Source organism: Rhinoderma darwinii, chromosome 1, assembly GCF_050947455.1.
Source record: "Rhinoderma darwinii isolate aRhiDar2 chromosome 1, aRhiDar2.hap1, whole genome shotgun sequence".
Classification (NCBI taxonomy): domain Eukaryota; kingdom Metazoa; phylum Chordata; class Amphibia; order Anura; family Rhinodermatidae; genus Rhinoderma; species Rhinoderma darwinii.
In genome coordinates this window covers 34286279-34311563 of record NC_134687.1, presented here as the reverse complement: position 1 = coordinate 34311563, position 25285 = coordinate 34286279, and the positions used below count along the sequence as shown (strand labels likewise).

Below are 25285 nucleotides of genomic sequence, written 5' to 3'. Positions count from 1 at the left end.
CAGAAGGGCTTTTTTTTACGCACCGCTGTCAAAAGACGGCCGCCTCAAAGAAGTGCATGTCACGTCTTGGGACGTAATTGGAGCCGTTTTTCATTGACTCCAATGAAAACCAGCTCCAATTACGTCCTTAAAAGACGCTGTGAAAAACGCGTGCACTTGTCAAAACGTCTGAAATTCAGGAGCTGTTTTTGCCTGAAAACCGCTCCATAATTTCAGATGTAATTGGCGTTGCCGTGTGAACATACCCTTAATAGGCAGTGCCACGGGAGGGGGAGGCCCAGACAATTTGGCTGTATGGGGCCCTGAAATTTCTGATTGGCGGCCCTGTGTATGTGGAAGGCCCTGGGATTGTCTGGAAAGGAAACAGTGGTTGGTATGTGCTGCCACCTTATGATCGTAAGTGGTACTATTTTTTTTATTTTTTTTAATTTTGAATAAATTTCATTGCATGTTTTGGAAAATATCATGTCCAGGTTAAAGAATATGCTGTCTAAAAATACAATTCTGAGTACTCAATATCTCTTTTATTACCTTGAAAAAGCTCTGACGTACTCACAGTAGCAATTTAATGCTCATTGATGCTGGATAGTATAAGCCACAAATAATACAACATGAAAAAATAGATCACATCTGTATCTTCCAACAAACTACAGCTCTGATTCCGCGAGTATCACCAGCATCATAGAAAATAACCGATTCTCTTAACATTGCAACTGCTTTAAGTTGATTATATATATATATATATATATATATATATATATATATATATATATATATATATATATATATATATATATATATAAAATATGCATACCCTCATTAGATCCTTATACAATCAAACCAGACCTGTGTGCTCTATAAACTAGAGGTCTGATTATGATCAGCCTATGAAGGGGCGGATATATCATATGTGCAACCGATGCAGCTGTACAGGGGGTCTGTAGATAGAGGGCCCACTGCAACTTCCTACAGTCTATTAGGTTGTATGTAAGGGACTTAATCACTGATGTATAGTGAGAGAGACATAAGGGAGATGTTCTATGACAAACTTTTGCTAAGCAAGTGGTTTTTATAACTACAATTGATTTCAATGGAAATGTGGCCAGACATGTGCGATCAGGACCGTAACACAATCACGCTAATATTGCAGATCAGATTCAGCTACTGGTCTATCTGAGTTTTATATAAATGAGGTTTCAAGATTGTGTCTACCTTTCTATTAATGTCCAGTGCTGATCTTCTAAGCATTATAAGTGTTCAGCTAAGCCATTAGAGCTATGTCTGTGGACAAGCTTGTTGACGGATACGATGACAACCAGCAGAATTATGAATGCAGCTCTGGAGTATAATACATGTTGTAATTCTGGATCAGTACAAGATAAGTAATAAAATGAGGCAGATTTAATAATACTGTCTTATAGTTAAACAACTAGACAAGACAAGCAGAAAGTGCACCAAAGTCATAACTTCCTTACGCCATTTCTTGGTTGGCTTCCCAATATTCCAAACCCCCCCCCCCCAAAAAAAAATGTTGCCTGTCATTAATAAATCTGGCACATATCCCGACTCCACTTAGCCACTCCCACTTTTCTAGGCACTTTTCAAAACTGTCTATCGAGGCACAGAAAGTGTCTAAATTCTGCCACATTAGTAAATCTCCACAAAATACACTCCTCAACATTGAAATTGCAACACCAAGATGGAAAAGTTTTGAAATTGTGGAAATCACACAAATCGATCATTATATGCAAATTATGAGAAAATGGAAACAAAATATTCCAAACACCTTGATTTATTCAGTATGGAGTATGAGCACCACGTGCAGAAATCCCTGCACTTACACGCCTTGGCACGCTATCACTGAGGTTATTAATGGTTGTCTGAGGAATGTTATGCCACGCTGAATGCACTTGGGCACTCAAATCATCAAGATTGGCTGCCAGCAGCTCCCTTTGCAATTGGCAACCAATGAAGTCCCAAATGTGCTCGATGGGAGACAAGTCCGGAGACGCTGCAGGCCATGGTAGCACATTTAGGCCACGCAGGTTGCTCACAGTAGCACGAGCAACATGCGGCCTGTCGATGTCCTGTTGCAATGATTCTGGAGAAATGACTGTACCACTGGTTCCACGGCCAATTCAATGGAACGCTGAGCTGTTAGTGTACCTGAAATGAAGACTAGAAGGGTGCGGCATCGTACATTATGCCACTCACACCATAATGCCGGGAGTAGGACCGGTGTAACGTACCCTTGTGAAGACCTCTTCATGGCGTGGCCCACGTGGTCTCTAGACCAATCTCCAGCTATCACTTCGTCTGACAAAAGCGGGACTCATTGCTGAAGAGGATAGACCTCCATTGCCGTCTTGCTGTGCAACATGATAGCCCTTGAGAGCGGTGGCGCATGGTCAGTGGAACACCTGTAGCTGGACATCTGGCTCATAGCCCAATGTCTGGCAAATGCCTTCTGATGGTTTGTGTCGACACTGGTTGCCGCCGTAGGCTTGGGATGTGACGCCCAATTTCACTTGCAGTACCGAATGGATTACTATGCGCCATTTTTCCAATCAGATTGTCTGTGCAGAGGTTTGCCTCCGCGCCCTTCTTGCTGTCATTCCAATTCGTTGTTTTGTCAACTTCCAAACTAAGCTGCTAATACTTCCTCGATTTGCATAACCTTAGGACTTGCCCTTTCAATGTTGAGGAGTGTATATTTACAATGTTACTCCACTTTTGAAGTAAATTATATTAATATACAAGTTATAAAATGATGTTCAATGGACCTACCTTTAAAAACTTTATAATTAAAAGTTCTGCAACTTTCAAGTATACTTTGTGTAACCGTTACCATTGTCAAGATCTCTGCTTGCTGACAGAAATTTGGAAATATTCTTGTGTAAATCCAGTGTCTGAAAACCCCTACAGACCGAATTCTTTCTGCAACTGCAATTATCTATAAGCCAAAAACATTAGCAGAACAAATCTCTCTTCTGTCCTGATCAGCTTGTTACTGTTTGAGTATATTTGTTGTTGTTGCAATTTCAGGTTGTTGTTGTTCCGATTTTAGAAAACAGAACTGCCGTAAAACCACTGTGAAAAATACATGTTTCTGCGGCGCGGTAATGTTGCAGATCTTTGCCGCACCACACTTCCCTGTGTGAATATGCCTTTTAGCTGAGAGATGATGGCCGAGACTAGATACAATTGTAGAATTGCAGAGTCCCTAAGTGTATGCAGTAGAACTTAAAATACCTGTAATTCATGCAAATACAACAACCTTAAAGGAGTATTCCCAGGCTCAAAAATTATTACCTATGCTCAGGATAGGAGATAAATGTGTGATCGCTGGGATCCCCACTGATTGCAGGAACCCTCCGTTCCTCCTCACTGCATCCCCCGCAGTGAGAAGGAGCTTGAAAGTAGCGGTCGAGCATGTGCTTACCGCTCCATTCAATGTCTATGGGACTGGCGGAATGAGTCGAGCACTGTACTTCCCATAGACTTTAAATAGAGCCGCAGTGCGCATGTTGGACCACCGCTCCATTCAATGTGCTATTCACTGCAGTCGAGCAGTTGGGAGCAACAAGGGGTTCGGGACACTGTCCTAACGACTGGTGAAGACACCAGCGGTGGGGCCCCCAGCCATCAGAAAATTATCACCTATCCTGTGGATAGGTGATCAGTTTTTTATTCTGGTTCGACTCCTTTAAGCCACTTTATACCTTATACTGTTGTATGATTTCTTGTGTGATCTTCTCATGCTTAGCTGAATGCGTGGATGACCTAACACAAGTCTGTGTAGAATTGAGAGACAGTCTCTTCTGCAGCAGATATGGTTTCCTGTGAGCATTTCAGTACACGTTGCTACATGTACTCAAATAGTGGTCACTCACATGGGAAATCAAGTGGTTGCTAGGTGACCTAGTCTTATACACCCTGCAGGATATACAAGGGGGGGAGGGTGTTTGCAACAAGATAAATAAGTGTAAATTCTGCATAGTAATATATGACTGAATAAAGTATGTATACATATATATATATATATATATATATATATATATATATATGGAGTTACTAAAGTGGACATAGGCTTCACACGTGATTTTGTAAATATTACATGTCTTCCCCACAGACATGGAACATACCGCATAATACATGCAATATATGTGGAATATTCAGTTGACTTAATATGGCTGAGGAGATGCTCTCACCAAGGACTGGGTTGGTTAGTAACCATTGAACATCATCGAAAACTGTAGGCTTGCTTAAAGGGGTTGTCTCATTACAGCAAAACCGTTTGGCCCCCCCCCGTCACTATATATGAGTCAGTGCAAAGAGGCACTCTGCGGAATCCATATATTATTGTATTGGAGCCATTCATCTTATTGGCAGCCATGTACCATTACATTTTCCCTGCAGCGGATGATCCAATATGAGCGGGGAAGTGTATAATGAGCAACCCCTTTAAATCATATAATAAAAGCTGCAGTCATTTGGAGACTTTACTATAATTATCCACATCCAGTGCTCTATCTCCATTGTAGTTCAACACATCACTATTATTCTTCTTCTTGGTCCTCCTCAAAGAGTCTATCCTCATTGCGTCCATTTTCCTAGAATTCATAGGTGGCCTAAAAGGCACAGGAACAAGGAGATATGTGGTGGAGCTTTCGACATAAGATCCGGTAGATCTTGTAGAGTACATTAAGGAGAGGATTTAGTGATCATTCTCTCTAGTAGATTCATCATCCGTTCCTGGAGCTGGAGACTTTGTACTTGAATGATGTTCTGCTGGTCCAAGATTCGTCTGACTTCCCGGCAGGTTTCCTCCATCGCTCGGCTCAGCCTCTTATGTTCCTCTAACATGTTTTCCATAATCTTTAACTTCTTCTTCTGAAAACTACAGCTTTGGAGTTTCCTTTTCTTGATGGACCGCTCACCAGACCTGAAGCAGAACAAAAAAGTTACTATGCAATAAAGTCACTGTACATAATGTAGAACATAATTCCTAGGCTTTATCTCAAGATGGGCATTGTTCTTCTATTGGAGTTAAAGAGGCTCTGTCACCAGATTTTGCAACCCCCTATCTGCTATTGCAGCAGATCGGCGCTGCAATGTAGATTACAGTAACGTTTTTATTTTTAAAAAACGAGCATTTTTGGCCAAGCTATGACCATTTTCGTATTTATGCAAATGAGGCTCGCAAAAGTACAACTGGGCGTGTTTACAGTAAAAGTACAACTGGGCGTGTTTACAGTAAAAGTACAACTGGGCGTGTATTATGTGCGTACATCGGGGCGTGTTTACTACTTTTACTAGCTGGGCGTTCTGATGAGAAGTATCATCCACTTCTCTTCAGAACGCCCAGCTTCTGGCAGTGCAGACACAGCCGTGTTCTCCAGAGATCACGCTGTGTCGTCACTCACAGGTCTTGCATCGTGTCAGACGAGCGAGGACACATCGGCACCAGAGGCTACAGTTGATTCTGCAGCAGCATCGGCGTTTGCAGGTAAGTCGATGTAGCTACTTACCTACAAATACTGATGCTGCTGCAGAATCAACTGTAGCCTCTGGTGCCGACACCACTGGCGTAGCTATAGGGGTCGCAGCGGTCGCAATTGCGACCGGGCCCCGAAGCCAGGGGGGCCCACGGCCCCCCGCACCACATCAATAAAAAGTTACTATAGTAACTCGGGCCGCGGGCCCCTGTTACTATAGTAACATACTTTACTTACCTTCCTGGTTCCGGATCGCAGCGGAGGTCCTGACGTCAAGCGCTGTGCGCAGCGCATGACGTCACAGCGCTATGCCGCCGCGCACAGCATCGAGACTACAGAACTCCCGCCGCGGCCGAAGAGGAAGGTAAGGTTAGCCTTGACTGGCGGGGTCTGACTCCCGGGACCCGCCAATCAGCTGTTTTGAAGGGGCCGCAGCACTCGTACGAGAGCTGCTCCCCTTCATTCCTGTCACTTCATTCCGGTCACACTGTGAATCGGTGTCGGCGATTCACAGTGTGAGCGAGTAGTGAAATGAAGGGGAAGCAGCTCTCGTACGAGTGCTGCGGCCCCTTCAAAACAGCTGATTGGCGGGTCCCGGGCGACACATCAGCTATTGATGGCCTATCCTGAGGATAGGCCATCAATGTTTAGGGACTGCACAACCCCGAAGCCTACGATGTAGCAGGCTTAGGGGGCCCATGAGACAGGATCACAGATTGTGTGATCCTGTCTGCTGGGCCCTGTATCTAAGCCAATCACATGGTAGGCTTAGATACATGGTCCATGCGTGATCCTGTCTGCTTGGCCCTGTATCTAAGCCAATCACATGGTAGGCTTAGATACATGGCCCATGCGTGATCCTGTCTGCTGGGCCCTGTATCTAAGCCTACCACACTGTAGGTTTAGATACAGGGCCCCAGCACACAGTAATCTTATACTGTATAAGATTACTGTCTGCTGGACCCTGTATCTAAGCCTACCTTGTGGTAGGCTTAGATACAGGGTCCCACAGACAGTATCACACATGGGCCCTGTATCTAAGCCTTAGGGTATGTGCACAGACACTAATTACGTCCGTAATTGACGGACGTATTTCGGCCGCAAGTACCGGACCGAACACAGTTCAGGGAGCCGGGCTCCTAGCATTATAGTTATGTACGACGCTAGGAGTCCCTGCCTCGCTGCAGGACAACTGTCCCATACTGTAAACATGTTTTCAGTACGGGACAGTTGTCCGGCAGCGAGGCAGGGACTCCTAGCGTCGTACATAAGTACGACGCTAGGAGCCCGGCTCCCTGCACTGTGTTCGGTCCGGTACTTGCGGCCGAAATACGTCCGTCAATTACGGACGTAATTAGTCTGTGTGCACATACCCTAACACATGTGTTACTAATCATTTTTTGTGTATTTTCTTACAGGTTCGGTCGTTGGACTACGGCGGATTCCAGGACTACTTCGATGACAGCTTTTTTTTTTATTAATAAAATGGTTAATGAGGGTTGTGTGGGTTTTTTTTTATTTCAATAAAATATTTTTTCTATGTCTTTGTGGTTTTTTTTAAACTATATTACTACCGCCTTAGTAATGGCCGCCGGCTGATTGACAGCATCCATTGCTAAGGCGGGGCTTAGTGTTAGCGGATGCAGAGGCTAACACGATCCAGTACCTGACCATCTGTAGTGATGGTCGGCCACTGGGGTGGCCGCAGGCTGGTATTATCAGGAGGGGAAAGGCCAAAAACAGTGGCCCTTCCCATCCTGGTAATGCTGCCTGCTGCTGCTTTATTGTATCTGGCTGGTTATGAAAATGGGGGGGACCCCACGTCATTTAAAAATAAATAAAAAATAATTGGAAAGAACGATGTCGGGTCCCCCCCAATTTTCATAACCAGCCAGATACAACACAGCAGCAGCAGGCAGCATTACAAGGGTGGGAAGGGCCACTGTTTTTGGCCTTTTCCAGCCTAATACTACCAGCCTGCGGCCACCCCGGTGCCTGCCCGTCACTACAGATGGTCGGGTACTGGTTTGTACCCGGCTCTTCCCAGTACCCCTGGTGGCGGTGGGTACCGGGGTAATAATGGGGGTTAGTGTAGCCTCTGCACCGGCTAACATTAAGCCCCGCCTTAGTAATGGAGGTTGTCAATCAGCCAGTGGCCATTACTAAGGCGGTGATATTAAAGTTTAAAAAGATACAAGCACATAGAAAAAATATTTTATTGAAATAAAAAAACACAACCCTCATTAACCATTTTATTGAGAATAAAAAAAACGCCGTCATTGAAGTCCTCGTATCCGAAGTCCAACAACCGAACCTGTAAAAAAAAAACACAAACACACAAAAATAATCAGTAACACATAAAAAAGCAAAATTATTATTCTTACCTATCCTGGGTCCAGCGCTGGAGCCGCAATGTCAGCGAGCTGGGCCCTGTATCTAATCCTATCATGTGTGATACAGTCTGCTGAGCTGTGTATCTAATCCAATCATGTATGATACTGTCTGCTGGGCCCTATATCTAATCCGATCATGTGTGATACTGTCTGCTTAGCCACTGTATCTAATCCTATCATGTGTGGTACTGTCTGCTGAGCCACTGTATCTAATCCTATCATGTGTGATACTGTCTGCTGGGCCACTGTATCTAATCCTATCATGTGTGATACTGTCTGCTGAGCTGTGTATCTAATCCTATCATGTGTGATACTGCCTTCTGAGCCACTGTATCTAATCCTATCATGTGTGATACTGTCTGCTCAGCCACTGTATCTAATCCTATCCATAGTTTATAGGGTCGTAGTGCTATAGATATGCTATGCTGTCTCATATACACACTTTTTTTTGGGGCGGACACATATGTATTGGGGCTATTTCCCTGACATTTAAAGCCCTGAGGGTATGTTCACACGGCAGCGTCTGTTACGGCTGAAATTACTGTGCTGTTTTCAGGAGAAAACAGCACCGTAATTTCAGCCGTAATGGCATGTGCAGGCGTCTTTTGCTGCGTCCATTACGGAAGTAATTGAAGCTGGTTTTCCATGGAGTCCATGGAAAACGGCTCCATTTACGTCTGAAGAAGTGACAGGCACTTTTTTACGCGCCGCCTTTTGACAACGGCGCGTAAAAAAAAATGACCATCAGCACAGAACATCGTAAGACCCATTCAAATGAATGGGCAGATGTTTTCTGACGCTTTTGAGCCGCATTTTCGGACGTAATTCAATGCTAAAACGCCCGAATTACGTCCGTAAATAGTGTGTGTGAACCCAGCCTTAGTGACGCCCCGGCTGCTAGTGCTGCATTGTTGGGTCACTTAGGAGACCCAGCGATGCAGCTGAAAGCGGACCGTCGGCCATGAGAAGTTTGCGGGGGGGGGGGGCCCAGTAAGAATTTTTGCATCGGGGCCCATGAGCCTCTAGCTACGCCCCTGGCCGACACGATGCAGGACCTGTGAGTGACGTCACAGATCTGCACTGCCAGAAGCTGGGCATTCTGAAGAGAAGTGGATGATACTTCTCATCAGAACGCCCAGCTAGTAAAAGTAGTAAACACACCCCGATGTACACACATAATACACGCCCAGTTGTACTTTTACTTTTCAACACGCCCAGTTGTACTTTTGCAAGCCTCATTTGCATAAATACGAAAATGGTCATAACTTGGCCAAAAATGCTCGTTTTTTAAAAATAAAAACGTTACTGTAATCTACATTGCAGCGCCTATCTGCTGCAATAGCAGATAGGGGTTGCAAAATCTGGTGACAGAGCCTCTTTAACCAAAGTCCTTGGCAGGGACAACTTTACATTGGATGGTGCTTTGTGCGATATTTGTGCTATTGGTGTCATCCACTCTGTCACACAGTGTACAAATACCTATACATATAGCCATACGGAATGGTGCCCAAATAACAGTGGCCATACTTTGCCCAAACACTATGAGTGGAATCTATCAACCTTTCTATATCAGACTACTCCGCCCATCGGACCCAAAAAAATATATAAATAAAAAAAAGTATGCTCACCTCACAGCTCCTCTTCTCCCCTCAGGCTCCCTCAGCATGCTGCGGCTCATACAAGGTGCTACACCATGCGGTGTTGCGATGTCGTACGTGACACAGCACTCAGGACATTGAGTACTATGTTGCAGACAATGCCCCGACGCTGCTCGGGGTCAGGACCTTGTATGAGCCACAGCATGCTGAGGGAGCCTGAGGGGAGAAGCCAAGAGAAGCGGTCAGATAAGTCACATTTTTTTTTCATTTTATGTTCCATGGGTGGTCGGAAGTGGTTGCGGCACGGCCGGCGGTCATTATGCCACAATTGTGGTGCAAGTCCAGTGTAGAGATGGAACAAATTTATTAAGAGGTTTGTTCCCCTTAATAAATCTGTCGCATCTTACTCCAGCGAAGCAGAAATCTAAGACTTGCAAATGAAACGCCAGTCTTAGTAAACCTTCCCCAATGCCTATGTAAATACCACCATACAGTGCTCACATAATACCAATATACAGTGACCAAATAACAGCTCCATACATAAAGCAATCTAATAACAGTGACATACAATATCTAAATAAAACTGCTATACAAATGATATTAGGATGCCCTGTAGAGCCCCGTTCAGCAGAGTTGGCTATGGTGCTCTGTGCGATCGCACAGGTCGCATACCCCTGAGGCCAGCCCTGGTCCTTGGGGTTCAGTTGATTAAGGCACAAATTAACCTTTAAATAATATTCTGAATTTATGTGATGCTAAATTTAAAATTTTGATTTCAGCAGAGAGAATGTATTGTGGGAGCTCAGATGACAGAGTTAGAGCGATAAGTCACGTCTGATAACAGAGGAGAGATAAACTGAGTCTGTCTCCAAGGGCAACCAGCAGAATTTTTATATCATCTCTGAGTATGAATAGAAAAATAAAATATGAAATGCCAATAAAAACAAATGCTACAAATATAGCACCTATTGTGCTCATGGCTGGGCTGTTTGTTGGTTCCGCCGTCCCTTAAAGAGATGCCCACGCATTCTTTATGATGGGTGGGCATCTCTTTACGCTGCAGACTGCCAATGCTCTCCTCCTCATGTGCAGCCTACAAGTCTCATTCACAGAGACCATGGAAGCGGTGAACAGCACCCTCGAACTCCGAACCGCTATCCTAACTGCTGTATTTAAAGCGCCACTGTCACATGTCAGTGGCACTTTAAGAATGTTTACGTCCACGTAGATGGATGCCCACGCCCACAGTGCTGACCTTTCAAACAATAGCGACTTTCTAGAAAAATCCAGCTCGTCTGGCAATCTACCTCAGTTTGTAGGATTGCAGGCTTGTTGAGCTTCCTGAATTGTCATCCTCAAAACATCCTTCCCTCTCCTCGTATGTGAACTGGTTATAAGGAAGGTAGAGCGGGGTGGACTTTGCAGACGGGGACTGGGAAGCCTCGGTTTGAGATGTGGACGGCCCAGGCTGTAACTTTCCATCATTCTGTTCTGGTAGTTTAGACAGGATCCGGTCAATAGTCTTGAAATAAGGCCAGTCGGGAGGAACGGTTTCTCCATCTGTCATACATTTTAATTTCCTACAGAAAAACAAACAGTGATAGTAAAGTAACAGTCAAATGTCTGAAAATAATTCACAAGACGTCCTATAAAAACTGTCCATTCTGGCATTTGCTGGCACAGGGTAGGCCATCTATTTGGTGTGACTGAGGGCCATGTGTCATACGTTAAAGGGGTATTCCCAACTTCAAACTGTAGGTCATATCCACGGGCTATTGCACTTATATGTCCACTCTGGCCTGTGTACTCAAAGTGTCAGGCCAGTTATACTCTCCCGCCTGAAAAAACATCGGGTGTGAGGAGATGCTCCTGCACGATGGGCTGTATGGATGCGGTGGCAAAGAGTATTGTGCACAGGTTCAATTCTAAGACTGGGTTCACACGACCTATTTTCAGGCGTAAACGAGGCGTTTTACGCCTCGAATTACGCTTGAAAACACGGCTCCAATACGTCGGCAAACATCTGCCCATTGCTTTCAATGGGTTTGCCGATGTACTGTGCCGACGACCTCTTATTTTACGCGTCGCTGTCAAAAGACGATTCGTAAAATTACAGCCTCGTCAAAAGAAGTGCAGGACACTTCTTGGGACGTTTTTGGAGCCATTTTCTCATAGACTCTATTGAAAACAGCTCCAAAAATGGCCAAAAAAGCGGCGCGAAAACGCAGCGAAAAACAACGTTTTTGGCTCAGCGTGTGAACATACCCTAATGATGGTTGGCTTGCTGAATCCTAAATTGTTTGGCGCCGGGATTGACAGCCTCCCCGTAATTATGGGCAAGAGTCGTGTGATCAGTGGTGGGTACAGGCAGGAGCCTTCCTATGAATACAAGCTATTGAAAAGCCTTTGATGAAAATGCCTGTGATGAATGGCGTACAGTGGCAAACATTTTACCTCACAGTATGTTTGTTTTTTTAGAAGATCCCATTGTATGTAACATCATAGTCTACTATGGTATTCCATACCTCTAAAAAAAAGGGTATACCGACATACACCAGCCCAACAGAGGCCAAAAGAACACTTTTTTGTACTCCATCGTGCTGGCGGAGCCCTATGGACACGTTTAGCGTGTACGATGGGATCTTTCCTGGCATACTCACTAAATGTAGGGGAAAAATGGGACATGAATGGGGCCTACTTTTCCTTCTTGGGATTTATTAACATTTTTGGCAAGGATTATGCAAATGGTAACCAAACCTCAGATATGGATGTATAAACGTGCGCTAGAAATGCTATCTTCCATCCTACACAAAACAATAGGGGAGATTATCATTATAGATAGAACTTCACTGCCAATCTGTGATGAATGCCCTTCAATACTACGGAGTGTATGGCAGGCATGAAGTAAATTTAGCGCCTGTATTAGGCCAGCAACATCCGAATCCCAACAGTTCCATTGAACCAAACTGGGGTCACCATAGGGTACTATAGCAATGTAAGTTCAGTTTATTTAAGATGTGAGGGGGTTTGGGTGTTGTAGATGTAAGGGTATGTTCACACAAAGTGTTTTCAGGTGTTTTTCAGGGCGTAAAAGCCTTGAAAACGCCTGAAATAAGGGAAGCTGAACGCCTCCAAACATCTGCCCATTGATTTCAATGGGATAAACAACGTTTTGTTCAGATGGGGTGTTTTTTTACGTGGCCGTTTTAAAAAACGACGCATAAAAAACGCCCCATAAAAAGAAGTGTATGTCACTTCTTGAGCTGTTTTTGGAGCCCTTTTTCATTGTGTCAATAGAAAAACAGCTCCAAAAACGGCTGAAAATCAGAGGATGTTTTCCCTTGAAAACAGCCCCGTATTTTACAGCTGTTTTTACTTTAGTGTGTGAACATAGCCTTATTGTTACCCAACTTTTCTAGAAATGGTTGAATACCATTTTTAGCAGAGTGATAGACAACTCAATGACTTAACGTTACTGGTATAATAATTATAGTCATATTTTACTACAGGGAAATGCTCTTCAGGGCTGGGGGGGCCCTGTTACAGATTTTGCATTGGGGCCCAGGAGCTTAAAGTTACGCCTCTGATTGCAGCAAAGGAAGAAGCAAAACCCTTTATTTTTCCTCCTGTAGAATCTATTTACATTTTTGGGCAAAAAATTGTATTAAAGTGTAACTAAACGTCCAAAAAACTTCTGGCATGTCATAGTGACATGTCAGAAGTTTTAATCGGTGGGAGTCCGAGGACTGAGACCCCCACCGATCTCTAAAACGAAGCGGCAATAGAAAGTCTATGAGCCCGTACACTAACTGCTTGGCTTTCCGAGAAAAGCCGATCAGAGACAAAGCAGCTCAGTGCTCACCCGAGCGCTTCTGCCGCTTCATTTTAGTTATCGGTGGGGGTCTCAGTGCTCGGACCCCCACCAATTAAAACTTCTGACATGTCACTATGACATGTCAGAATTTTTTTGAACGTTTAGTTACACTTTAACAGTAAAATAGACCATACATTCTATGGGGGTCTTTATATAGAAACATTCTATGGGGGTCTTTATATACGTTATTGGCTTGTATGCAGTAAAATCAGATTTGTCTGTAGTCAAAGAACATGTCGAAGGACATTTTTTAAATTTTTCCTTTGGCATTTTCCTTAATTATTGATTATTGCTAAATAAGAAAATATAGAGTAAATTGCTTACAGTGGTCTGACATTAAAAGGCAACCATTGAAACGTTTACACAGAAATATCAGCACATTTGGAGCTATTTTAAGAAAAATATTAGGGGATTTTACTTTAAGAGGCATTTTAGTTATCAGGAAAAGGGGAAATCAAATTCCCTAGAGCCGCGGTCTTATCTCTGTCAGCAGAATACAGGCGCTGTTTATATATGCTGTCAGCAGAATGAGGTGGAGGGTCTCTCGCAATGGTTACCAGCTTCCCCCCACCTACTCGGAAGGATTATGTAAAGTTTTAAAGAAATGCTTTAGGCAACATTGAACAACGGAGACAACCGGCGCCCGGTGGAACCGATTGACTTTAATAGGTTGTGTCAGGTTTCCATCGGGATGTCCATGGAGTTACCGGAAACAATAGCGCAGCATGCTGCGCTATTGTTTCTGGTATTTTTGGCAGAATCTGCAACGGAGCCTCCCACGCAGGGTCTTGCATCTCTCCACCTGTTCTGTAAGATTCCTGCATGTCAGAACCACGCTCCACCACTCTCAGGTTACCTCCCCCTATACGACCCCATAAAATGTCATATTTTATTCATCTACTTGGCCATTAATATCTATTTGCAATATATACTGTATATATATATATATATATATATATATATATATATACAGGATTATTCAAAATGGATGGTGAAAAATGATAGCCTCGTTATTCATAACCGAGAGAACACAACACAGATGTATTAACAGGAAAAGACACACTATCTGCCCAAGTTGTATCTATAAACTACAAATGTTGAAAGAGATTTCCATTAGTGACACGGCAGATTTCTAGGCGGTAGTCCAGTTCTGTCCAGACGCGTGCCAGCATATCCTCGTATATGGACTCCAACGGTCTCAGGTTGTTCACATCGTGTGGCTGGGGGGGAGCAGATACACTGAGTCCTTAATGTAGCCCTACAGAAAGACGTAGTCCATCTGTGGCATGAGCCATTGCTCTAACATGTCCAGGTAGTAGTGGCCAGTGACATTATCCTCGGCAAAAAAGAAGGGCCCTCAGACTTTGCGCCTGCTCATTGCACAGAACATGTTTACTTTAGGTGAGTCCCTCGTGTGCTTCATAAGGGCACATTGTTTTTTCTGAGCCCCAAATTCTAACGCTGTGGCGATTGACCTTTCCACTGAGGTGAAAGGTCGCCTCATCGCTGAAGATTGGCCTGTCAGCGAAGTTGTCCTTTTCCAATCTACCATGCAAGTCAATGCAAAAGTCACAGCGTTACAGTTTGTCGTCTGGTTTCATCTCCTGAAGAAGATGTAATCTGTATGGCTTACAAAGCTTAAGATGGTTGTTGCACCTGTAGTTCCATACTAGTCAGCCTGGTCGACTTTCTAGGACTACGCTCGTACACGGCTTGAATCCTCTTCACGGTCACTTCCGAAGTCTTTGGGCGGCCCGGACCATGACAAACACCCAGTGTGTTTGAATTGCTTCACCCAACGCCAAATGCTGTTTCTATGCGGTTCACATTTACCAAATTTATTGTGAAAGTTTCTCTGTACTGTCACAACAGACCCGGTTCTTGCAAATTCCAACACACAAAAATCTTTTTCTTGCTTCGATGTCACCGTCGTATGTCACACAATGGCAGCACATTTCTAATTTGCCTCTTGAAAATGAAAGCTGCGCTGTGATTGGTTGCTATGGGCACCTAAGCCAGTTTTCCTTTGATTTTCAGTCACTGGCCATTTACCACTGATGTTACTTTAACTGCAGGCCTTTACTTTTACACCATCCGTTCGGAATCACTGTGTGTGTGTGTGTGTGTGTGTGTGTGTGTGTGTGTGTGTGTGTGTGTGTGTGTGTGTGTGTGTGTGTGTGTGTGTGTGTGTGTGCGTGTATATATGTGTGTGTGTGTGTGTGTGTGTGTGTGTCTGTGTGTGTGTGCGTGTATATATATGTGTGTGTGTGTGTGTGTGTGTGCGTGCGTGTGTGTGTGTGTGTATATATATATATATATATAATATATATATATATATATATATACATATAGCCTATATCTCTATCTATCTCTCTATCTATAACATTGGTGGTCTGAGCGGTCCTGCGCTCTGTCACGGTGCCCAGAAGAAACACAGACATGTGACTGCAACAACATAATCCAAAACAGATCAACATTCAGAAATGCATTAATTTACAGGCGGAACTCATTCATTTACATATGTAGCAGTGCTGATTTTGGCATTTGCCACTGTGTGTTATCAGTGACGACTACAATATCTTAACTCTTGAAGAATTAGTATATGGCATATAACCCCATAAATGTATCTGTTCTGGGAAAGTTCCAGTATCAAATTGGGACGGAGAATAGTAACTATTGTATGGGAAAGTTCCAGTATCAAACTGTGACATTGGATGGAGATTTTAGTAACTATTGTAGGGGGAAGGGTGAAAAAATACAATACACAAAACCTACACGGAACAAAATGCTTCTCAGGTATGTGTTGGTATGTAATGACACAACAGACGTAGATGTAGCAGAGCTGAATTTGTCATTTAACTGTTCTATGCATTCTATATTATCATAATCGACAGCAGTCCAATGCACACGATACCACCACATATTTAATTAATATGACAAGCTTAGCTATGCTACATCTGTAGCGGCATATCATAGGGTTTTTCACTAAGACCTGAATACTGTAACCAAAACACACGCACTATATAATAATAAGTCATGTACCACGCCGTGCAGGACAGAACATAAACACAAACTTCCTCCACTTTGAGTTGCGACACCACAATAAATCCCTCACGTGTCGTACTATTGATAGATCCTGCACGCCGCCATTTCTTCTAAACCTAGCAATAGGTGAAATGATAATGAATGATCAATAAATTTATAACATCAGGAACTGTCAGATCTTATTTCGGCAGTTTAATATATGGGATCACTTGTAACTAAAGTATATAGAAAAGTATTTATAGGGCCATTGACAACGGCTTTGGCAGGTGTAATATTTCGGAATAACGCCATGTCTGATGCTGGTAGGTGCTGCCCTGTACCTGGTCCTTCAGGAATGCTTCATGTCATGACCTTGATAAATAACCCCGGACAGGGGCGACTACCAAATTTGCAACCCACATGGCTCCGTACGGTCTATTAGATTGCATGTAAGTGACTAAGCTAATGAAGGTCATAGGCAATAAAGATAAATAAAGATGATCATTATGAATAAATGTCATAGATCACCATTTCTGGTCGGATTGGGGGGCTATTCTACGATCAGAGATCAAGGGGCCCATATACTGTTCTTGCACGGTGACCCTAGAAGGAGAGATAAAATCGATAAAATTTAGGGTTTGTACAAGATTAGAAAATCATGGCTGATTTTTTTTCCCCAAAAAACAGCGCCCCACAGGTTGTATGTAGTATTGCAGCTCAACCCCATTCACTTCAAAAGAGCTAAGCTGCAATACCGCTTACAACCTGTGAACAGGTGTGGCGCTGTTATCAAAGAAATCAGCCATGTTTTTCTAATCCCGTACAACCCCTTTATTAAAGATCCGGGACCTATCGTGTCTTCTCAGCGGCACCATCCACGTAATGACCAAATGGGAATAGTCCAATGTGTCACTGAACCAGGCCGGTCACAAAGCCAAACAATCCCAGAATCCTCTCTGCTTGCTTTGCCGCAGTCTAGCCCCGATCAGCTATTCCGCAGGCCTAGACCAAGAGGACGCTGAGGGTTAACCAACTCACCTGTACTGGAAAGTCATGTTGGTAATTTTGATTTTGATCTCTTCGCCGTGTCGGTGTTCTCCGGTCATCTCGAAGAGCTTGTTGGCCATGCGTTCGTAAACTTTGGCGTTCCTCTTCGTTTGCTTGAGCTCCTCGAAAAATTCCTCCCAGACCAACATGAGACCCCTCATTTCGGCATCGGTCCAATTCCGGGCCCTCCTGTGCTTCTCACTCTGAGAGGAGAGCAGGTAACTGGGCACCTCGGCTGCAGCCATTGCTCAATGAAGCAGATGAAAGGGCTTTTAAAAGAGAGACGAAACCCCCCACCACCACCACCACCCCCAACCCTCAGCTCAGAGATGATATTTAAGTTGCAATCCCCCTGTAAAGCCGGCCTGGTGCATGTGTATGGCTGGAGCATTTGAATGACACGAGAACATATGAAACCCTTTTGCAACAGATTGAAGTCTGAGAGCATAAAATGGGGCCTACAGCTGACAGGCTGGAATTTAGTTAAAAGCTTTTAAACAGGAAAACGTCAGCTTGATGTCACGTTCCCATAGAAACAGAGCAACTGCATAAGCTACAACAACAAAAACCTTTTAACTGAAAGCCAAATAATCAGGACAAAGTTGACAGGCCTTCAATATTAAACCTTTTAAACACTTAAAAAAAAAATGGTTCGGCGATAAAAGATGCGCACGGTCTATGGGGTCAGGCTTTCTACAAGAAGCTTTTAAGTTGTTCTTTATGGCAAATTTTTTTTTCTTTTTTTTCAAAGACACAGAAAGGGAGAAGAGACCGAACACACAAAGCGAGCGCTCCGGTTAGAATGCTAATTAAAGGAAACTGCGTTCCAGGGATGTGCGGCTGCTAATTGTATGCTGGAGGCTCGTTCTATAGAAATGTTACACGCACCGGAATAGACGGGGGGGGGGGGGTGATTTAGCGAACATAACTGGGGTCAAGGAAGATGGCGACAACAATAACAGGCCGGGACTGCAAAGACTCAGGAAAGTCGAATATAAAATGGATTACATTTCATATCTGGCGGTCATTTTTATATTATCCAGGTGAGGATCTGGCATCAAGGAAGACATTCAGGTTGGCACACATCCCGGCGTTTCAAAGAGGGGCACTTGGTCCTGGTCTAATATTGGTCTTAATAAGGATCACTCTAAAATCGACTACTAAAAAGACGAAAAAAATGTTACCACACTTTCTATTTTGCGATTTTTGCCTCAAAAAACATCACAAATTTTTATATTTTTTTAATGGCGATTTTGGTGGCATTTTTTAAATTAATGTGTTTTACTACCTTCGTTTATTTTAGGTGGCGTTTTTCACATTGCAGATCATGTGATGCCAACATTCCTCTTTTTTCTTAAAACTCGCCATCAAAAACACCATCAAAAAACGCAACTTAGATTGATACTTGCGTTTTTTTCAAAAACCTATGAAGGTATTTTGGACAAAAATAGACCACTAAATGATGCAAAATACGCCAAAGCCAAGCGTGCTGTAGTTTTGGAAAACCGCCACTGACCCCAAAAACGCAAGTTAAAGTAAAATGTTTGTAGTTCGTTTTAGATTTCCTCATTGACTTCACGCTAACATCTGGCCGCAGCTTTTTTTTTTTTGCCGCAAACGTACCAAAAACGCCTGGAAAAACCTGGCGTCTTTCATAAAACCGCTGTGTGTGAATCCACTCTTAATGAAGTTTTTCCCAAGAGAGACTTTTATAGTATATTGATTTGTTTGGGTCCGATCTCTGGGACTCTCAATCCTGAGAATAGAGGTGCCCACTCCCTGTTTTCCTGTGGAGGTATCTCCCACACATGCGTGGTCACTTCTGCACCAAGAATGGTGATCCACCTCTTTACTCCTTATCGGTAAGGATCCAACCGCTGACTTTTATGACGTATCTAGTCAAAGTCTTAGGAAAACCCCTTTAAGGACCTGCTTACACTTGCAGGACGGATAACAGTGTCACATGACAGACCCAGTTGACCTACAATGGGGTCAGGCCGGTTCTGCGGAATTGTCTGTTGTCTCGTTGGGCATTTCCTTTAAAATTTGTCAGTATTTATGACGGAGCCTCCCACGCATATATATGAACATAGCCTAAACGAATGTATAGTGTGAAATATGAAGTTAGGAACCAGACAGCAAATCAATTGATGTATTCCACATGACCTGCCTAAGTAGAGTCGTGTGTTAGTGAACCTTCCCTTATCCCTTCCTATCCCTCCACCCCCACCTTTAGAAAAGACACGTGACACCGAGGTTGGATGTGAAATGGCCACAGCAGCCGTTTATTAATTTCACAGTTTTATAAAAACAATTTAAATCCGAAACGTTCGGATAACTAATTAGGAATCCACCAGAGAATTCCTCCTAATAATTCACATGACCCAACATGGGTCAGAATCATAAATAACAGTTTTAACGTTAACATTAATCCGAGCAGAGGAAGTCCTTGAAGCCATTTTAGATATTCCTTTTAAACACACCCCGAGTTAGCCATCTGCAACCACCACCAACCAATTACCACCAGCCGTAAACCAGCTCGGAGGCACCGCTCACCTCTGCAGATGGCTCCAACCACTAGAAGTCCACTTCAAAGGGATAACACCCGATGAAGCCTTCAAGTGATATACCTTCCACCAGAAGACCACTTCAAAAGGATAACACCCGATGAAGTCTTCAACCATGTACCCTTTTTGGGGGACGCATACCCCCGATGCGACCCCCCCACCATTTTGTACTGACTGGCCTCAAGGACTCCCCCCGCCACAGCGAAACAGGCCTTGACCACCTTAAGCCTGTGAGTTCCGCCACACCACCACCGCCCTTTCAATTCCCTCTGCTATTGCCAGGCTCCACAGATCAATACCAACCTCGGTCAAATGAACCCCATCGCTCCTCCAGTAATTCCCCACACCCGCTTCCAAATCCCTGTGCCGCACGCATATGCCCCCGTTTTTGGCTACAAAACGGGACACCGCCCGATTAACTTTAATGCGTGCCTTATTGACTCTTTCCACTGACCTAGCCAACCGCCAATGTTTTCTTGGGACAATGTCCGACCACACTATTACCAACCTGGGATAAGACACCCACAAACACAACATATCGTGTTTTATATCACGCACCAACTCACGAAAAGGGCGGACTCCCAAGTCATTCCCACCCACGTGCAATACTAATACCTCTGGGACCCTATCAAGCCGGGCATATGTCTGGAATTCTGCTAACACCCTGCTCCATGACATACCTCTAAATCCCAGCCAATGCAAAACCGCATCCTGCCGCGGAATGCGCAACTGGCGACCGTCCGGGCGGACGTCCGCCCTCAAAGCCCCCCAATGCACGTACGAGTGACCCAGCAACCACACCACACACGGAGGCGGATCTGAAACGGAAAAGACAATTAGACACCTCCACACAAACATTTTTTAAGCGCTAACAACAAGACTCATAACAGATGGGGGCGAACATAAGACCTAAATCTGTTGGACTCCCAACGACCGATGCGCCGCACCCCTTGGTCATCCAACCCCCAGCGCCCTGCTTCTGTTGCTGCGCCAATCCTGAAGGAATGAGATGAATATGAGCCCGCTGCGACACCAACCGCCGCCAAACATTTTTTAAATACAGCTCCAAACTGAAATCTGGACAAAAATGACCCGTCCTCGTGACATAGCAATGGCAACTCTGGAGACCCCCCTCGTGGCTTAAACCCCCGCATGCACGCGACCGGGCACATAGCCGAACCCGGGAGGGCGAACAAAACTATCAGCTTTCCCCTTCCTAATTGGTCAGTTTTTGACCGACGCAACCATGCCTCAAGCCGATCAGCATATAGGCTCACCTCCCCCAGTCTCACCCCCCCTGCCTGCTTGGTACTCGGCGACACCAACTCGCCAATTCTAAATGCCCCAAAGAACGCTAAAGAAAAAGCTAACCGAAACAACTTCATCTCGGCCGAAGAACGACAGACCGATGCTAATGAACCACCCAAAGAGCCAAGCAAAGAAAACGACACAGGCCTTCTACGATCCGCCTCCACCCTACCTCGGCGCAAACCCTTCAAAGCCTGTACCACTAAAAATTCCTTAGATACATCCTGAAAGCCCCGCAACTTAAAACCAAACGCCACCGCAGACATGAAACGGTTAACCTTTGCCAATGAAAACCCCGCCTCCCAGGCGTCCCCTAACCAGTGCCACTAACCTGTCTCTATCCGTGTTGACGTCACCCAACTCTCTTACCCACTCCTCCCACTGTCTCCAACAAGCAGAATAAGCACTCCACGTCGTGCGCACCAAGGACCTCTTTACCAATCTTTCTACGGGACCGAGACCAGATCCCAAAGATGTTCCGGACAAGCCAAACCGAGACGTTCCGCTTCCGGTGCCAATTGCCGAAACCGGTCCCACTGCGATCGAGAAAGAGCATCAGCGATACAATTCCGTACCCCCGGCACATGCACCGCCACCACCCACGCGTTCAACGACAAGCACACCAATACTAAATGTCGCAACAACTGCACTACCGGAGGAGAGGACGCCGTGATGTTATTAATGGCCAGCACCACCCCCATATTGTCGCAGTAAAAACGAACCTTCTTATCCCTGAGCCTGTCCCCCCAAATGGTCGCCGCAACCACGATGGGGAACAGCTCGATCAGGGCCAGATTCCGCGTGAGTCCACTGGACACCCAACTAACCAGCCATCGACCTGCGCACCACGGACCCCCCCCCCCGTAAGCTCCAAAACCGCCCGCCCCAGCCGCATCCGTAAAGATATTTAAATCACTCGTATCCTGCGCTGGAGCCATCCATAGCGAGCGACCATTATACTGGCCCAGGAAGTCATCCCATACCTGCAGATCAGCCCGATGCTCCTCCTTAAGCCGCACAAAATGATGTGGCGCACGCACTCCTGCCGTTGCCGCCGCCAACCGTCTACCAAACACCCTCCCCATTGGCATAATCCGGCAGGCGAAATTCAACTTCCCCAGCAACGACTGAAGCTCACGCAGCGTAATTTTCTTTAAGTTACAAGCCCGACGTACCTCCTGACTCAAAGCCCCCAACTTATCCGCAGGAAGACGACACTCCATTGCTACCGAATCTATTTCAATTCCCAAAAAACAAATCGTCGGTACCGGACCCTCGGTCTTTTCTGGCGCCAAAGGGATCCCAAAATCCCTCGCCACCTTCTGCAGTGCATGAAGCAGATTACCGCAAACCGGCGAACCCCCCGGGCCGACGCACAAGAAATCATCTAAGTAATGTATCAACGAGTCGACCCCGGCTACTCCCTTCGTCACCCATTCCACGAAGCTACTAAACGCCACGAAGTATGCGCAAGAAAGGGAACACCCCATCGGAAGGCAACGATCCACGTAAAAAGCCCCATTCCAAAAACAACCCAACAGCCGTTGGCTTTCTGGATGAACTGGCAGCAACCTGAACGCCGCCTCGATGTCGGTTTTTGCTAGCAGCGCGCCTGGACCCGCAGCACGAACCAACCCCACCGCCTTATCGAATGAGGTATACACTATGGAACACAGCTCGTGATCAATCCCGTCATTTACCGACGAACCCTTGGGAAACGATAAATGCTGAATCAAACGAAATTTCCTGGGCTCGCGCTTTGGAACGATGCCCAACGGGGACACCACTAAATCTTTTATTGGCGGATCAACAAAAGGCCCGCCATGCGACCCAACGAAACTTCTTTAAACAATTTTTCCGACACGACCTCAGCATGCAAGTAGGCCGATTTAAGGTTCCTCCGCGTAACCGGGACCTCATAAGGAGGCGGAGGAATAATAAAACCAACACAAAACCCCTCATAAAGCAACTTGCCCGCCGCCCTATCCGGGTACTCATTTAGATAAGGGGCCATCCTTTCCACCCTCACCGGTGACAACCCCTTGACCAGCCGAGGAGGACTGGCTCCCTGACCTCTTTTTTCGCATACATTTTGCAGCCCCGTGTGATGCACCATTACACTCTGAACACACGTGCTTGAACTTGCACGTGGCCCCGAACTTACACTGGCCCTCATTAAATTGCCAGCAAAATCCCAGCTTCGCCCCGCCCCCTTGTCCGACCTGACTGGACTGGCCCCCTTGGCCAGCGCTCCCGGGAAAGGACTGCCTAACCGGAGCCGTAACCCGTAACCAGAGAGCAGTATCCTTCTGGTCCCACCGAATCGCCGGCCGAACCGCTTTCCGCTGACGGAATTGCTCATCGTATCTTAGCCACGCCTGCCCCCCGTACGCCCTATGAGCCTCCCCAATGGCATCAAAATAGCAAAACAACGCCGAACAATTTTCCGGCGCCTTTTCTCCTATTACACTGGCTAATATGGCGAACGCCTGCGACCAATTAACGAACGTCTGCGGGATAAGCCTATACCGCCGACGTTCCTCCTCGTCCTTCTTACTCTCGTCCCGCTTGCTCTTATCCAAATTTAATTTTGCAAGCGGCAGGAGAGAAAAAATCTCGACATATTCGTCCTTCCAGATCCGCTCACGCACCTCCTGCTTTAAGTGCGCCCCTAACGGACCTTCGAAGCAAACATACACCTCCCCACGAGCACGATCATCAATACGCACCCGATCGCCTTCTTTTTGTGCCTCAGTCTGTACCGACACCGCGACCGCCTCTCTAGCCGCCATCCCGGGCCGCGCCTGCAACGATCCCCCGTCCCTGGGGCCTTCCCAAACTACTGCCGGGGACACCTCCATAACTACTGGCGCCGCCGCCCTATCTAGGCGCCCGACCAGCTCCCGCAAGCAACCCACTAAGTCCGCCAGACCTGCGCCGTCGCGCCCGCTCGCGCCACTACTGGCCACCGATGCGACGCTAGCAGCCCCCCGCCGACACCCGACATAAAAATCGCTGGATACGACAAAGATGGAGTTATACACTCACCGGGCTGCACAGGCGCTGTGTTCCCTTCAGCCGGACCATCCTGACCTCGCCGATACACGTCCAGTTCCCTTTCCTCCAGCTCCTCTCTCGCAGCCGACTGGCCATCCCACCGACATCTTCGAAACGGGGATGATGACGCGCTGACCGATGGGCCGGCCACCTGCCGCCCGACCGCAGGGACCCAGACTTCCGACCGGACCTGTTGCCTCGACGTCGCTGCATGTCTAGGCGTCCGTCTCGACGATCCTGATGAAGCCTGCCCCCTGGCCGGAACATCACCAGGCGGGGCGGCCGTAACTTGTCCTCCAAATCTTGCATCTGATGGGGGAGGGGTGACAGGGAGCCCGGCCTGCGACTCCCTGATAACCGCCGGACCACGTCGCGGCCGGGGATTCCTGCCAGGACGCAGGGCCTGGGAAGAGGCGGCCCTCCCAGCTGCCTGGCCTGCAGCGTCCATTTTAGGTCTCCCCCTGCGACGCCGTGTCCGCGGGACCACCTCCGGGCTGAGGCGTTCTGGAGGTCGGGACCGCCGATAGCGACGGGTAGACCCAGCCTGAGTCACCATCACCCCTGGCGACGCTCCCAGCCTGCTCTGAGCAGGAGCGGGTGTTGCCGACTCCCCTCCCGCCGCCATATTACTGCTAGGAAGGGGGCCGGGGGAGGGGAGCCTGTCCCCAACAACAGACCTCGAACGCCGGGCCTGACGTGGCGATTCGGCGTCCGGGATTCTTGTCAGTGCTGCCACGGTCTCCTCCAACCATCCGGGACCGTGGCGCGCAGCTGCGCAAGTATTGCAGCCTCTGACATGGCACACAGAGCGGGGCAACGGGGAGCTTGTCTAGCTGCGTGTTACTCCTCCCGCTGCTTCCGGCTCAATGCCGAAAACAGCGGGAAGCTCAGTAACGGCCCCCAACTCCTCCTTGTCCCT

The 25285-nt window shown here is 46.3% G+C and overlaps 1 protein-coding gene across 1 annotated transcript; it reads right to left on the bottom strand.

Moving 5' to 3' along the window:
* Positions 1 to 820: 820 nt before the first annotated feature.
* Positions 821 to 17721, bottom strand: MSANTD1 (Myb/SANT DNA binding domain containing 1). The gene is made up of 3 exons (XM_075857421.1): positions 17426 to 17721; positions 10797 to 11069; positions 821 to 4945 (listed from the first exon to the last, which is right to left on the bottom strand). The coding sequence occupies exons 1-3, from the start codon at positions 17677 to 17679 to the stop codon at positions 4705 to 4707; spliced, it is 768 nt and encodes a 255-aa protein (XP_075713536.1). The 5' UTR covers positions 17680 to 17721; the 3' UTR covers positions 821 to 4704.
* Positions 17722 to 25285: the final 7564 nt, after the last annotated feature.

What these genes read in the sequence shown, in the direction of transcription:
- MSANTD1 (XM_075857421.1), bottom strand. Translation starts at nt 17,679, where the DNA reads ATGGCTGCAGCCGAGGTGCCCAGTTACCTGCTCTCCTCTCAGAGTGAG. An exon ending in AACATGACTTTCCAGTACAG is followed by an intron (nt 11,070 to 17,425) that starts GTGAGTTGGTTA and finishes GTTTTTCTGTAG; the next exon opens with GAAATTAAAATGTATGACAG. An exon ending in CTGCAATCCTACAAACTGAG is followed by an intron (nt 4,946 to 10,796) that starts GTAGATTGCCAG and finishes GTTCTGCTTCAG; the next exon opens with GTCTGGTGAGCGGTCCATCA.